This window comes from Macaca mulatta, chromosome 9 (assembly GCF_049350105.2).
Source record: "Macaca mulatta isolate MMU2019108-1 chromosome 9, T2T-MMU8v2.0, whole genome shotgun sequence".
NCBI lineage: Eukaryota > Metazoa > Chordata > Mammalia > Primates > Cercopithecidae > Macaca > Macaca mulatta.
Window position 1 is genome coordinate 964,574 of NC_133414.1, and position 16,331 is coordinate 980,904.

At 47.3% G+C, this 16,331-nt stretch overlaps 1 protein-coding gene across 4 annotated transcripts in view; it reads right to left on the minus strand.

The window, feature by feature from the left end:
• Positions 1-9,402: 9,402 nt before the first annotated feature.
• Positions 9,403-16,331, minus strand: part of DIP2C (disco interacting protein 2 homolog C) — a 374,224-nt gene continuing 367,295 nt past the window's right edge. For all 4 annotated transcript variants that reach the window (XM_077945649.1, XM_077945648.1, XM_077945646.1 and 1 more), the window contains 2 exons: positions 15,942-16,065; positions 9,403-12,500 (listed from right to left, as the gene is read on the minus strand). In XM_077945649.1, coding sequence (XP_077801775.1) covers positions 12,248-12,500; positions 15,942-16,065 — 377 coding nt within the window. In that variant the 3' untranslated portion in view covers positions 9,403-12,247. The remainder of the gene's footprint in view (positions 12,501-15,941; positions 16,066-16,331) is intronic.

A 16,331-nucleotide genomic window follows, 5' to 3' on the forward strand; every position in this document is an offset into this window, starting at 1 on the left:
ATTTTTAAAAGCATACTATGTACAAAGAGATCACAAATGCCTAACTGCAAATCTGTTGACCCGAACCTCTGCTGTGAGACAGGGGCAGGACAACTTGGACCCAAACCCCTTGTCCTGAGACAGAAGTGGACAATATTTCTCTATAGAGCTCTTTACCTGAATCTCCCACACAAAGACAGAGAGCAAAGCCCTTACTCTTAAGAAAAAAGAGTTTGAAAAACAGCCTAAATAAGTCAGGACTTTCAACCAAAGAGTGGTGTTACCAGCATGCTAGGGGTTTGATCTCGGTCCTGCTGCCTTCTGCACAGAAAGCCAATCACTGAGACAAGTACGGCCAGGGAAGAAGGCTTTAATCGGGTGCTGCAGCTGAGGAGATGGGAGATCAGTCTCAAATCCATCTCCCTGACCCACTACAATTAGGAGTCTATAGAGCAGGGAAGAAATGTAACTACGTGCAGGAAAACGGGAACTAGGGAGGGATAAGGAAGAGGAGTCAGTCGACAGGCAGCAGGTGAGCGGGTTGGCCTCTCACTGTCCAGATGTGGTGACTGGTGAGTTTGAGCTCCTCGATACCATCTGGTAGGCCTGATAGTTGGTGTCCTGAGAAAGAAACTCAGGTAAGACAAATGTAAGGTTCTCAAGTTTTAAGACTGGGAAGGTCAATTTCTATGTTTATCCTAAAGCAACCACGAATGTCAATTTTATAGGACAACTGGGCTAGTTTGAGTGGGAGGCCCAGTTTCAGGAGAACTCACCCAAAACACCTGGTGGGACTTCTGAAGACAGAGTTTGTGCTGGCACCAAGTGCTGCTTTCAGAGAGAAACACCATGTGGTCAGGGGGTGACACTCTAAATCCTGCAGACTATACCAGATAGTCAAACTAAAAGGAAGAATCTGAGGCAAAGTTAATATAAGCAGGGAGTTGATTTGGGCCAAGCTTGAGGATTGCAGCTGGGAGCATAGATTCAAGTTGCCCTGAGTATATGCTCTGATAATATATGCTCTGAGAAGCAGCAGTTACAGGTGGGTTTTTATTTTGTTGTTGTTGTTGTTGTTGTTTGAGATGGAGTCTCGCTCTGTCACCTGGGCTAGAATGCAGTAGTGCAATCTCAGCTCACAGAACCTCCACTTCCTGGGTTCAAGCAATTATCCTGCCTCATCCTCCCAAGTAACTGGGATTACAGGCGCACGCCAGTATGCCCGGCTAACTTTCCAGGGTTTCACCATGTTGGCCAAGCTGGTCTTGAACTCCTGACCTCAGGTGATCTGCCCAATTTGGCCTCCCGAAATGCTGGGATTACAGGTGTGAGCCACTGCGCCCAGCCACAAGTGGGTTTTTAAAGGCAAAAGAGGAGGACAGGGAGTTGGCTGACAGCAAGTTGGCTGTCAGGAATTCTTGTCGGTTTATAGAAACAATAGTGCTGAGTGATTGGCTGTACATTGTTAAGCTACAGGATGCCAGTTACAGCATCTGGTGTGGCGTCACTAGGTTGACTCATGACTGTAGGGTACAGGGCATGGGGTATGCTGTCCGGTGCATGTCACTAGGTTGATTCATAACAGTAGGGTACAGGGCATGGGGTACAGTGTCTGATGTGGTGCCGCTAGGTTGATTCACAGTTACTTGCAGCAGCAGCAAGTAGTTTCAAGAGATGCAGGCATAAGGTCAAGGGGTGTGTGTGATGTGACTGCTGCCTCGTTTTACTGTCTCTCTGGACTTGATAATTTAAAAGGACTCATACTCCTGAGATAAAAGTTCTTTTCTCACATTTCTATGGACAGGAATAATTTGTATTATCATAAGTTCTCTACAATGTATAGAGCTGTAAAGTAGCTCAAAGACAATAAAATGCAGAGATAACCTGGATGGATAAGCTAGTCAGGATATCCAAAAAAATAAATATTTTGGCCCATGTAAAAATCTTTCACAGTATTTCCTGACAAGTTCAACAATAGTCCAAGGGATACAAACAAAACAGTCTATAGAAAGAGAAATAGAAACGGCTTTAAAGATATTTTTAAATACACTCACTTATGACAAGAGAAATGCAAATGAAAACTACCATTTCTGACCTGGGACACTGGCAAACACATAGAGACACCACGATTTCTGTCAGCGAAGTGTTGCTGGTAAAAGTGAAAATGAAAACGAAGCCACCATGGAACACTTCCTGGGAAAATCTGACCAGATGACAGGCGCGTTGACGCTTTGGTGCTGCAATCCCTCTTCGGGAAATCTGTCCATCAGACACGCTTGGCCAATCATGAAATAAACTGTTGTCATGACAAAAATCGATGACTCCTAATAGCAGAAGACGGGAAAAAGACTAAGTGCCCATTAATAGGGCCTGTGGTGCAACCACACAATGGAATACGAGGCTCCTTATAAAAAAAAAAAGTAATCAAGATGAACTGTACAGAAAGCAATGTACAGATTACATAGTACGTGTCCTTTCCGATTAGAAGGAGGGCGGTAGGAATATACACTCATGATTGGCCTGTATTCCCATAAACACTGAAAAGACAGCAGTAACTAGTAAAAACGGTTCTCTCTCAAGATGAGTGGCGGGGACCGGGGCACAGGAACAAGATTGCAAGCACGACTTCACCATGAACACCTTCTCATGCAGTGTCCACATTGGGACCATGTGATCGGATTATCTACTTAAAACACTACATTTTGTGTATTAAAAAAAAAAAAAAAAGATTTTTCTTAACAGCCCAGGCAGTAAATGTTGAGATGTTGACACCAGGTAATAGTGACATTTTTCTTTTTCTTCCTAATTGTGCCATTACTAACCTCAGGGGCCATGGTCCCTCCACACGTGCTGTGGCGTCCACTTACGAAGGGATGCTTTGTTTCCATGTAGCTCCTCAAACCCTAGTCCCATCCCAAATTAAGTGCTTTAAACACAGTAGAAACTCCTTAAAATGCCAGTGGCCTGACTGCTGTCCTTATCCTCTGAACTTCAAGAAGCCTTCGAAGGCACGACTGAGTTGAGTGGGCTGCGTCCAGCACTGAACTTGGGTGGTGATGGGGAAGACGGGTCTTTCTGTAGAAACATAACCCCATAAGTCATCCTTTTACATAAGTTAACAAAATACTTCACATGGTAACACCTAAATACTCGATCTGTAAACCGATGGAGGGATTATTTACGCCATAAAGGATCAGAGGGTCTCTTAAAATTGCTCCTTCTCAAGTGTGTCTTCACTTATCTCGAAACATGGTAGGTGTTAGAAACTTGTAGCAGACCTGTTCACTTCTGTTGATGGACTGTCAATCAGCATTAAGCTGGAGTAATTCTGAACTTCGGTGTTGAAAAGGAATTCTTATATTTTGGAGACCTCATTGTTGTTTCCGGGAAATTAAAGCCCTGGATACCCAGCACCCTTCCTCCTAAATTAAGGAAGGAGAGGCGTTGGCTGAGAAAGGGGGCAGACATGGGTGCTCCTGCCCCTGCCTCGACCTGCCACGATCCCATCAGGCTGGCAAGCGTGTTGCATCGCACCTGAGTCCAGAGGCTAATCAGGACCAGAGGTTTGAAGGCAGGAAAAATATGTTTAGGCAGAGGAAGCATCAGTGTGGTCATATTTTGGTTAGATCCATTTAAAGAACGCCGTGTTAGGAAAAATAAGAACTTCACTGTCATCTACTCTTATCCCTCATCTTAGAGACAGAAAAGATAATACGTGATCTGCACTTTGTGGCTGAGCCAAGACACTGCTGTGACTGGAGAGGGTGGGCACCTCCCTCAGAGCTCACGCCTCAGAGCTGCCAGACTTGGGGAGCTGTGGGATCCTTAGCACCAGTGGTTGGAGTTCAAATATTTGCTGGCTGAAGAAATGAATGAGGCAGAAGTTGAAAAATTAAACTCCTTTGAGGGCTGCCTCCAGCTGTCATTTATTTCTGTAGGACCCACGGGCTAAGAATAGCCTTTATACTTTTAAATGGCAGAAAAAAGATCAATAGGATACTTCATGATGGGAAAATCATTGGAAATTCAATTGGTGTCTCCCAAAAAAGCTCCATGGGACTAGAGCCACAGTACTTTTGCGAGGGCTATCTGTGGCTGCATTTGTGCTACAGCTCAGAATCGAGTAATTTAGGTAGAAACCATCTGCCCACAAAGCCTAAAATATTTTCTAGCTGGCCCTTTACAGAACAAGTTTGCTTTCCCCATCTTATAAGGTTAGCAGTGAGCTGGAGCCGACACCAAGCATGGCCAGCATGCCTGTTACCTTCTGGGGCAACTGCCCACTAAAGGCTAATGGTCTAATCTTAACCCACAGAATCCCTAAAACCCATTAATATCACCCAAGCCCATCTTTGCAGCCCAATTCTGCCTCCGGGAAACAGCTGGTGGCTGATATAGGTGGCAGAGTGTCACCTGTCTTTGGTTTATGAGCCCCCAAAACGATCGTCTAGCTGACGGCAACCTGATGCAGCCCAGGAAATGCCTGCGACATGCTCACCAGCAGCTGGGAACCCCTCTGTGAGGATGAGAACACTTTACATTAAGAATCCCCCGTTTTGTTTTGCAGCAGAGACTGCTCAGGCCGCACATGTGTGGCCTCTCAATTCTCTCAGCCATTTGAAGTGCCCTATCCCTGCCGGGAGGCTGAGTTCTCCACAGAAACCGGGTCTGACAGTGCGAGGCCTGAGGAGCAGACCCTGTGGAAACACCTTTTTATACCTGACCAAAGCAGCCAGTCATGGGCCAGTGATGCAAGAAGGTCAACCGGTGCATTCTGGCCCCTCAGAAAAGCAGTCACCAGGAAGGTCAGGAGGAGGTTGCTGACTCCAGCTTCCCCTGCAGCTGCCCCAACAGGCCCAGGAGCCCTGCAGGTTTGGGTTCACCAGGTCCCACAGTGCTCCGTTTCTTACAAGCTCCTGGAGGATGCAGATGGTCCCGGTCAGAGGCCGAATTCTGAGTATCAGGAGCCGTGGGACAACGCTTCTGCGATTGAGGAAGGCATTTCTGGGGTGGGCAGAAGAAAGGTCTTTGGCTGAACTGGAGCATCTGCCTCCATCAGTGTTTTCCGGTAACTGTACTATCCGCCGTCTTCCCTTCCCACAGCTGACCATGGCTTTGGAAAATGCTCTGAAACTTTCCTTTCAGAGGAGTTGACTCCCAACTGCACACTTAGGGGAAGTCAAGCCTACTTCTCAGAATTCAGAGAAGGAATAAAAAGGAATTCGTTTCTAAAGGCCCTTTAGAAGTAACTTCAGGTCTGACAGCGGCCAGCTAATCTCTGGTCACCTTCCAGGAATCTTCCGGCTGCAATAAAACATTTACTACCTGACTATAAACCCAATTACAGATAGAAAAACATAGTCATTTAAATTGAATATAAGCATCTGGCCTCTGCCCATCATAATGGAGTAACATAAAAATCTATTTTCAAAAGGAAACTAAATATTGACCAAAACATGAATGGGACACCTCAGAGTAATACAGCTCTTGCCTGGATGGAATCTGTAATCAGGAGGAGACAGGATTGTAACTCGTGCCAGTGTGAAAGGGTTTGCTCAGGTATCACTGATTTTGCTTAAATGCAGGGGTAATTTCCAAAGCTCTTTGAAGCTGAATTTCACTATTTAATTTAGTGCAGGTCCTGGGGAGCCCACCCTGACTTATCTCACAGTACGATGCAGTGATGTGGCCACAACGCTGGGCAAGAGAAGCAAAGGTCAACAGCCCAGGAGTGGCTGGGTCCTTACTAGGCTCCCAGGCACACTTCATGGTGGGCCCTGGGCCAGGAGGAACACCTTTGTCTGGTCCATGAGTATCTGGGTCAAAGTCTCCTGTGGACACAGAAGGCCATGGCGACGGGCATTTGCGGGAAAAGGAAAGGGCAGCAGCTGAGATCGTCAGGTGGAGCAGGCAGTCATACTGCACAGTCACCTCTAACCAGGCTCCCTCCCCCTCAGCTTCAGGGTGAAACTCTCCTAAGCTGTGTCTTTGGTATCTGGTGGGCATTGGGTGCCGGTGAAAAAGCTGGAGGGTCCTTTGGGATATTATAGAAGCCCAATCTAGCCTCATATTCAATATGTAGGCACTCTCACCCCTGAAATTCTGTGTTTCCAGATTTCTGAAAACATGGGAAAGCATATGTGTGATGTCCGAGGTCCCCCTCAGCCTCTGGTGTAGGGTTAGGAGGGCTCTACAGGATGGCAGCTCCAGTGTCCCAGTGGGGCCTGAGGTTGGTCCCTTCCCTTCCCAGCTCCCACTGTGGTTTAGCCCAGTCCCTTCCGTCCCTAAGAGTACTGCACACGGATGTTTCATGCAGAGGCTCTGCTGCATTCCCAGGAAATGGGATCTGCAGTCGGGGCTGAATCGCTGTTAAAGACCAGACCGATGAAATGAGCATTCTGACATCATTTCCTGCAGAAGCACATTTTTAAATAGCTCAGATTCTTGTCCTGGTACTGGAGTCTCGGTGTCGCTGGGGTTCCTGGGATGAAAAGGTCCCTAAAGGCGGGGTTCTCCGACAGTTTAGCTCAGAGCAGAGAGACCAGGATGCACTGTCGAGGGGGTTACCTGTCCTGTGAGGTCAGGCTTGTGGTTCAGGATATTCCACGCATTCTGGAAAAACTTAGGGCCCCTTTCCCTCCACTCTGTTCTATCCCAGACCTGCAGCAGCTGAAGAGTGGCCAGGCCCATCCGGATATCCACTTGGGCCTGGCTACTTCTGCACCTCCTGAAAAAGGGATAGCTCCCTGGGGCCTCCTGGGAGAGGCACACACACCTCCAGGTGCTTCTCACACACTCTTCTCGAATAGGGCTGCAAAATATTTTCCACCCAACTATGCTGTGTCAACAAACTTCCTAAGGTTCTCAACCTTTTTGCCTCCTGCACCCTCCCTCCCCTGGCAGGGCTTCTAAGAAACACCTGGGATCCTCATCTGAGTGAGGCCAGCTGGTTTGCAGAAGTTATTTGCTAGAAGTCTTTGTAGTAGGTGTAGTTAAAAAACTCAGGCTGGACGCAGTGGCTCATGCCTGTAATCCCAGCACTTTGGGAGGCTGAGGCAAGCGGATCACGAGGTTGAGAGATCGAGACCATCCTGGCCAACTTGGTGAAACTCCGTCTCGACCAGAAATACAACAATTAGCCACACACGGTGGCGGGCACCTGCAGTCCCAGCTACTCAGGAGGCCGAGGCAGAAAAATAGCTTGTATCTGGGAGGCGGAGGTTGCAGTGAGCCAAGATCGCGCCATTGCACACCAGCCAGGCAACAGAGCAAGACTGTCTCAAAAACAATAAAAAATAAACTCAAGTGTGAGAGACAGTCACAGAAGCCCTTTCTATTTCTATTTCTACCCTTTTCTGCCTTAAATGCAGTTTCTAAATGGGGCTGAACTGGCTACCGCGCCACAGAGCTCAGGCACAAACTCACTATGCCCACGAAAGCCCGAGTCCCATTTAGAGATGGGGTAAAGACAGGCGTGCGATCTGGGGAGCGCAGAGCAGAACCACCACTGGACCCCAAGAGCAAGCTGGGCAGGCCCGTGTTCCCAACACCCCACGATGCTCTCATCACAGAATGACAAGCCACGTTAGCACCGGGGCCAACCCAAATCCCTTGCTAAGGTATCAGTTTGGTCTTGCCCAGTTGTTTTGTTCATAGAATTAACATTACAGATTAACCAACAGCAAGAGCTACAGCTGAGAGTATGCACTCGACTTGAGTCGCATGTGCCTGCAGTATGTTTTGCCAGAGGGACATGACAACGACGCCGGCCGACGTTCTCATTCTACAAAGAAAACCCAGGGATTACAGGAGAGGTCGTATGGGATCCCTGCACGACCTTCTGGAATCTCGTAGAAAGAAATGTTTAGTATGTCAGTAGGGATCATGAATGGCAAGTTCTACTGAGACAACACAGAGCTGAGCATCCCAGCAAACACAGCAGTTAGGAAATGACCCCTTTTGCTAAGCAATCTCTCCACAGAAGCAGTGTGACTGCTTCTGTCCAGGTGGACAGACCATTGTGAGTGCACCGAGATGTTTCGTGGAGGATTCACAAGACAAAACGGGGACTGGCCAGCCAACAAAACTGCTCTTGGTTGCGTCCCAAGAACCCAGCCTTGCGCGAGGGGCCATGGAGAACGCAGAGCACAGCTTCACACTAGCAAATCCTACACTCACACACCAGTGCTGGAACGCATGCACAGTCCAAAGAAGGGCCCCACGGGAGCAGTTCTCCTGGTTACTTGGTTTGTACTTGACGGGCCATGGTGAGGGCCCCACGGGAGCAGTTCTCCTGGTTACCTGGTTTGTACTTGACGGGCCATGGTGAGGGCTGCCATCTGAGAAGCGGGAGCCTGTGGAGAAGCATCTCTCCCTTGCTATCTTCTGCTTCTTCCAGTGCAGCCCTGCAGGTCTCACACCAGCTGTTCACTTTCACACACCCAAAGCCTCATTCTCAGTCAACGAGGGATTGTCCTGAATGAAAGTTAGGGGTCAGGGAAGGCAAGTGAAATTTGAACACAAAGGCACTCAGATTACACCTGGTGCTCTGTGTGAAAATTTTAGTTCCATTGATATTTTTTTGTTTTCGAGACGGAGTCTCGCTCTGTCGCCCAGGCTGGAGTGCAGTGGTGCGATCTTGGCTCACTGCAAGCTCCGCCTCCCGGGTTCACACCATTCTCCTGCCTCAACACCCCAAGTGGCTGAGACTACAGGTGCCCACCACCATGCCCAGCTAATTTTTTGTATTTTAGTAGAGAGGGGGTTTCACCGTGTTAGCCAGGATGGTCTCCATCTCCTGACCTCGTGATCCGCCTGCGTCGGCCTCCCGAAGTGTTGGGATTACAGACGTGAGCCACCGCGTCCAGCCCTAGTTCCACTGATTTTCTTGTGAACAAACATTTATCTTCATGGAACCACTAGTCTGAAGGGCAGTTGACCTGCTACTGCTTTCCCAAAGACAAAGCCATAAGAATTCTAAGATCTTGGGCAAAAGATGCAGTTTTTGGTTGTCAAATGGATAAAGACAATTTGGGGTGGAACAGTCAAGTACTCCTACTTCTTGACACACTTGTGACCCTGCGACACAGCTGACAGAAAGCATCTGCACACAGGACTCACGCTGTTTGTCCCCAAATTACCAATAATCTGTACACTTACAGCAAATATGAACAAATATATTTCGATATATTTAAAAGAATTAAAAAAAAACATTTCACAAAACATTTGTTGCCATAGGAATTATTTTTAGCAATAAATGCCCCCATCAAAATTTAAACATTGTTCAAAGTATGATTATCTGTACTAAGTAATGCAACAAATTCTGTAAACAGAGTCAGATACATTTCCCTGTAGGAGTCACTTCCTTCCTGGGATTAAAGCTGTCCCAGACATCTTTCCAGGGGACCAATTAAGAAACTGCTATTTTCAGAGCAACAAAAATAAAAGCTTTTATTTGTTCATTTGAATATAAAACAGGCGTTATCACAGATGTACAAAGCGTACTGGTGGTTTAACATACAAGAAGGTTGCTGTCCTTCGCACATAAAAATTTTGTTTGAAACTGTGATTGGTTGAGTACATGAATTTCTCTAACCAGTCACCACACTCTGAAATAACGCTGCTAACATTCAACTGATAAAAGGGACCATCTCCCTTGGGTAAAGTGTCAAGCAGGATTAAATATATATAATAAACAAGCACCATGAGGAATCTGCTCCTGTTTGATTAGGTCTGTGTTTATATGTTCATTGTGTACCCTCTTTTTGTGCAAGTTGATTACACGGTTTTGTCTGACTTCAAAAGCACAAGGTCACAAGACAAACATTTTTTACATTCTCATGAATGATTTATCTACAGTACAATTTCGAATACAGAATGACCCTTCTTTATTGCTGAAACTGGTGGTACTGTCTCCTTTCCTTTTTCTTGCACAACCAAATTTTGATCTCAGTCCACCAACTCTTTGAGCCTGAACTCTAACATCAGAGTTGACAGGATGCAGAAGAGACTGCTGCTAACTGCCTTCACAACTACACTGCAGCGTCCACACTCCTCGAACATAGTTGATTTGGTGACAGTTAAAATTATGTTTGAAGTGACATCTAAATTTGTTTTGCTTCCTGACTTCAGCTGGACCTCAAAGCTGTCCTGCACACTGCAGCTAATGTTTCATAATCAGTGTCTGACCTGAAGCCCCAAACCTACTTCCGTTTAAACAAGGTGGGTGGGTATAGGAAAATGTCTTTTTTTCCCCCTATGTGTGGTGGTTCCCCCCTTAGGAAGCAGAGACTAGGAATGTGTATCTAAAGCATGTGGAGAAATATTCACACACAGCAATGAGGCCAAACAATATCTCAAGAATCAAATGGTTTGTGGAGATGGAAGGATGCACCACATATGCAGACAAATTTTTTTAAATGTGCCTTTTTTTTTTTTTTTTAACAACAATCAGCCTTGGATCTCAGAAGTCAAACAAAACTCTTTTAGCAAAAGGCTTACTGCTGACTGCATATAGCAAAGGCAGACAGACACTGCCCACAACATAAAGAAAGTTAATCTAAATTTTGCCCAGCATCAATCTTAGTCATGCATATCTAGCACCGAGAGCCACTGCAGGGTCACGTGGGGCAGGTACAGAACACATCTTTCTCGGAGTGCAGATGCTCCTTCTTGGACTCCGTGGGCCAATTCAATTTAGAAGTGCACAGGTGAGCTCTGAGAAGGCGTGGCCAGGAGCTGCCAGGGCAGAAACTGGGGCGCACTCATCCACAGGCGGCAAACGACGCAGCTGGAGGACTTCTTGCTTCAGCCAGAGCTCTGGCATGAACCCCCGGGGAACTGTGCTCACCGAGCGAGGGAGCCCCAGAGGCTCACACAGAGCTGGCTGGGTCTTAAGACGAGGGGACGATCACCGATGTGAGTTCCGGACACTTTGTCCACTCCACATTGGCCATCAGAGAGGGAATCAATGCAACCCAGTGCAAATGACCACAGAATCGCATTCCTTTCCGTAGCAAGGACCAACAAAAGATGACACTAACAAAAATGATGAAAAACATTGTGCAACGAATTCTTGCAGCTAAGAAAACAGTGCTATTTGCCAACCTAAAGCCCCTCAGTATCATCAGCACACGCTGGCATAAACACATTCACTGTTGTCCCACAGCAAAGAAAAAAATAGTGCACATTGAGCTTTGAATTCTTTCACCATCCTTGAGATGGCAGTAATTTCACTTGCTGGTCTCTGGTTCTAGAAGAAACTTTTAGACAGGGCTCCTGTGGTCTGTGACTGCTGGCAACAGCAGAGTGGATGTGAGTACGGGGGGCACACCATGCAAGTGACAAGTTCTGCGTCTTAAACTTTAAAATCTCCTTTGTTCATTAGTGAATTTATATTTCATATATATATATTTGTTGTGATACTATCCACGCAAGATAATACAACACTTTTTTATATTAGCAAACATTACAAGACTTTAATATTCTTGAATGTTTTTCTCTTTTATAGTTCTAAAGAGATCAAAATAAATTAAACATTTTGTACATAATTACATATTGAGGAAGTTAACTTATTTTATCTTTTTAGTTTAGTACAAAGATATTTGCAAGATAATTGCCGAAATACACCTTATTTATAATTTCTTCTCATTCTATACTAACTTCAAAGGCCATATATCAGCCTTTGTTTCTTCAGCACATTTCTGACAAAGAAAGCTGCTATAATCTAATTGGAAGGTGCTATTTGGAAGGTTTTCTCGTACCTCAAACTTCCCTAAAAGGATGAGATCTAGCAATGGCTTAAATTAGTAACAGATCCATGTCATTAAGATTTCATGACACATTAAAACAGAGAAAACAATTCTTTGTCACACTACATAAATTGTTTAAAAGAACCCATCTGGAGGGCAGGATATTTTTTTAATTGCTATTTCGGCTTAACAAAATACCACATTTACGAAGAAAGCACTTATTATCCAATAATTAAAAAAGAAAGAAAAGAAAAGAAAGTTTTTGAAATGGGCTTTTCCAATGAACTGAAGGCAGTAATCCAAAGTCCTTCTGAGCGAAATTCAGTGGTAAATTCACATTTCACCCCCACGCCGATCGTGGCTGCTGTGAGAAGTCCTCTTCCTCCTCCTCTTCCTCCTCCACTCTCACCACAAAAGGCTGCATTCTGGTGAGTGTTGCCCTGTGTCTGCACGCTTCAGTGGACACGGAGAACAATGTCTACATCTCTAGAAAAGTCCATGGAAGCCAAGAGACGAGACTACATGTTGTAGGCCACATAAATGGGGTCTAGCTGGTCTGCCAAAAACCCGTCTCGCAGGTGCATGCGCTGCTTCTCCCCACGGGAGTTGATGGGGATGACGCCGATGTCCACCACGACCACCACTCCGACGATCAGGTAGTGTTCCTCCAGGACCACGTTGGTCACCAAGGGAACCAGGTCCAAGGCTTCTTGCTCTGACCCATCCAGCTCAACCACAACCACCAACAAGTTTGTCCAGGTAAACACAGCACTAAAAGACAGAAAAGAAAGCCAACATTACACGTTTATTAATGCTTTATTTAATAGCTGTGGTTTCTTTTCGAAGTTCCACTTGGCTGTCTCCAACCTGCCTGAGCACTCCCGACAGTCTCCTCTGGCCTCTCCATGTCCTCCGTCTGCCGCCCACTGATCGTTCCCCACACAGATTTCTGGCGACAGCACGGATCGGTGTTTCCTACCAGCTTCTCCCTCGGTGGCTTCTGCGAGGGTCTCACCGTCTTCCTGAGTTCCCGTTTCTAGTACAGGCTCACTCCACCTGGCTAGCGGAGTCTGTGTTCCAGGGCTGCCTCTTTGCTGCTGCCTGGAGGACCAATGACCCACTGCCGAGTGCAGCGTGCCATCAGCCTCTGCCCTCAAGGCAGCCCTGTGCCTCCTGCTTCCAGACCCCAGCTCTGCGGCTGAGAGGCGTGCGTGCAGAGGCCTAGGGCATGGGTGCCTACTCCTCTCTGTCTGTGCGGTGCGCCTGAGTGGGAGGTGTGTTTCCCAGTCCTGGCGCTTGTGCTCAGCATGGAACCTAGTCAGCCTGTGTTAGGGAGGTGAATGACGGTGGAGGCTCCAGAAGGGCTGGATGTGGGGGCTTTTCCGGGCGTGCCTGTGTCATTGCAAGGACGGGGACACACCTGGGCTGGCCCTTGGGTCCAGAGGATAAGAAACACATGGAGAAGAGTCACCAGTCCTGGGCCCAGCCGAGCTGCTCGCCCCAGCTGAGCCAGCCCCTGGAATGCAGATGTGGGGACATCGTAACAACTCTGTCTAAAGCACTGAGCATGGGCTGGCTGCCACACCGTGGCTAACCCAACATTGAGCGTGGGCTGGCTGCCACACCGTGGCTAACCCAACACTGAGCGTGGGCTGGCTGCCACATCGTGGCTAACCCATGTGCAGGGGTAAGTCTTCTGGAATGTGGAAGATTCACTCAGAAATGTTTTATCTGGAATCGAGTCATCTTTCGGCAGGACAGGCACCAGAGTATGTAGTCTATCCAACTGGCAGAAGCAAAAACCCGGTGCTTTAAAGGATATAGGGCTGGCTTTTGGAACTAGCTGTTTAAGGGCCCCAATATTCACAGAGCCTGGTACTTGAGGTCTGCTTGGCTGAGGAGGCCAGACGGTTCCCAGGCAGAGGGGGCTGGATGGAGACCAGGCTCCAGGGCTGCTGGTATCTGCTCTCATGCGCCTAACACGTTCTATTGCAGCTTGAGGCAGGAGGTATTTTGGGAAACTCACTATTGTTCTAAGTGTGAGAGTAAGTCAATTAGGAAAATAACACATATTTTATTCAGTATGGCCAATCTATGTTAAATTGACAGGGAAAATTGGAGAATTTTCCTGGAATTTCTCAATAGTTCTCCTGGATTTTGCTTTGTGACTGCCGCACGCCTATGGAGCATGCTAAGAACTTTCCGAGCAGACGTGCTGGTGCTGAATTCCTGTCATACTGCTCCTGGTGATGTCAAAACGCTGCTCTACACGGCCCATGTGAGCCCACATTGTGAATCTGTGATATCACAGATACACACATCTCAGGAACATTGGGTCTACTTTTATTATGGCATTTGGAATTTATGGAATAGTCCTGGAGTATCCGAATCAGCTTGGCTCTCCGGAGGTAACAGAGCTGGCCGAGGGTGTGCTTGATCTGCTATCTCCTCTGGGCTGCCAGGGACCTAGGGGGCGGTGCCAGCGACTCTCAGAGCCTTTCCAGGAGCTGTGCACGCTACTCAATGCTGAGAACAATTGATGAGAAATGAGAAAGTCTGGCTTGAATTTGGCAACATGGAGAGTCCCATTCTGCAACGCTGGGTGACACAACCACGTTTCTCAGCATGGAGCAGCCGACGGTGGCCGGAAGGGCAGTGCAGGGAGGCTGGGAGAGGGAAGGTGGAGCAAAGCAGTTTGTATCTGGATCATCTCAAACATTCAAAAGTCCACTCAAAGGACACCGTGTGGGCAAGGGGCATGTGAGCCCCTGACCAGGTGAGGGACAGACCCAGTTCGGTGGCCACATGGCGGGTAACAGCAGCGACACTTTCAGAACAAGGCCCAGCACCACGGTCTAGAAGCCCACAGAGGGCACCAGCGAGGCCCTCGATGCACACCTTTTAGCGGCAAACCAGACAGAAATGCTTGAGGGAGGTAATAGAAGCCAATTAGAATTGTTTTCTTAAAAATAAAAAAACGGAAAGGCTGTTAACTGATATTCGTAGCTATTTAGATGGAAAATAAGGCAGGCCCTGGTCGAGTTTCAGTGCCAAAGTCTTCCTAGAGTTTCTGTCTTCTCTGTATACTCAAGGAGAGAACTGTCAAGGAAATCAACAATTTAAGGAATTTTGTTTGAGAGTAGGGGCTTAGCCAATTTGAACCACAGGATCACTGACAGGTAAGCAAAATGGATCTTGCAAATTCTGCCAAGTCCTCCATGTTCAAATTCAGCGAATGGCAGTAAGTACTAGCCTATACTGCACCTCAACTAGCTAAGAGGAGGAAGGAACAATCTCAGAACCCATCCTTTCAGCCCAGAAAAGCTGTTCATGAGAGAGGAGAATGCACCTCCCTCAGGGTTTCTGACCTGAGACGGAGACCAGTTTCACCAGGCACCCTCAGTTAGCACCCTGTCTGTTATCAAGGGAATGAACAAGTCTAAAGTCAATGGTGTTGAGTCACTTTTCGGCCTAAATGCAAATATAAGGGCACTGAACAAGCCTGTGACACTCCCCGGCCCTGGCTGACTTAACTCATGGCACTCCAGCATCCAATCCACTCCCACACATCAGAAGAAAATGCTGCTGTATTTCCGGCAGCACCGTGGACATACTCAGCACGTCACGACAGATTAAACGGGCCAGAGAGACAAAGTCCCAGCCTCCAAGTCCTCACCTGGCCCAGAGCAGAGTCTGCCCCAGGCAGCAGGTGCGACACACACACCTTCTCACTGTCAGCCTTGGTTTAACTCAAGCAATTCTTCCTTTGGAAGTCTCTTCTGGGGTCTGGACAAACGCTGCCTCTCCTTCTCACCTAAAGTTTTCCCACGTCTCATGTTACTTACAGTTCCCAAGTCAACAGTCATAAAAGTATTTTCTGTGCCTACATATGTGTGAGGTTCATTTTTTTCCTACATCATGCTTTTGTAAATTAAAAACCAAACAATTTGGCTTCCTGAAAAACATTATCAAGTAGTTTTCATGACAATAGAAGTCTTATCATTTTCAGGTAATATATGGTACATTACCTCTATGTGTGGAGTGTTCTTTTGTTACTTTAACCCCAAAAGATAAAGGTTTATAGTCAAATGCTGAATTGCACTCCCTTCCCTACCTTAGCAAAACTCTCCTCTGCCGCCGTGCCCTCCACATCCTCAGTGCTTCACAAACTCGGCTCCTGATTTGGGTACAAGCTGCAAGCTCACGACTTACCATTCCGTAACGCTTTTATGGGCTCTGATGACCGAGGTCTCAATGTCGATCGGGTGGTACCGCATGCCCCGCAGCTCCATGGCTTCGTCCAGTGCCCCGACCACGTAGAGGGCATCGTGGCGCTCTGTGAAGGAATGAAAGCCTGTGTGAGCTTCCCCATAATGCTGCTCAAGTCACTTTCCTTCTTTTCTGAAAAAAGATTAAAAACTACCCACAAGTGAGACAGGGACGCCAAGGAAGGGCCTCATGGATCCAGGGACAGTTTGCTTCTTCTGCCAGGGAGCTCCTTGGCAAGTGCCCGGCTTGTGTGTCGGTGCCCCACAGCTGGCGGCAAAGACGCCATGCTCCCTCTACACTTGTTCTTTGGGAGAAGACCTTTCTTGGCTCAGC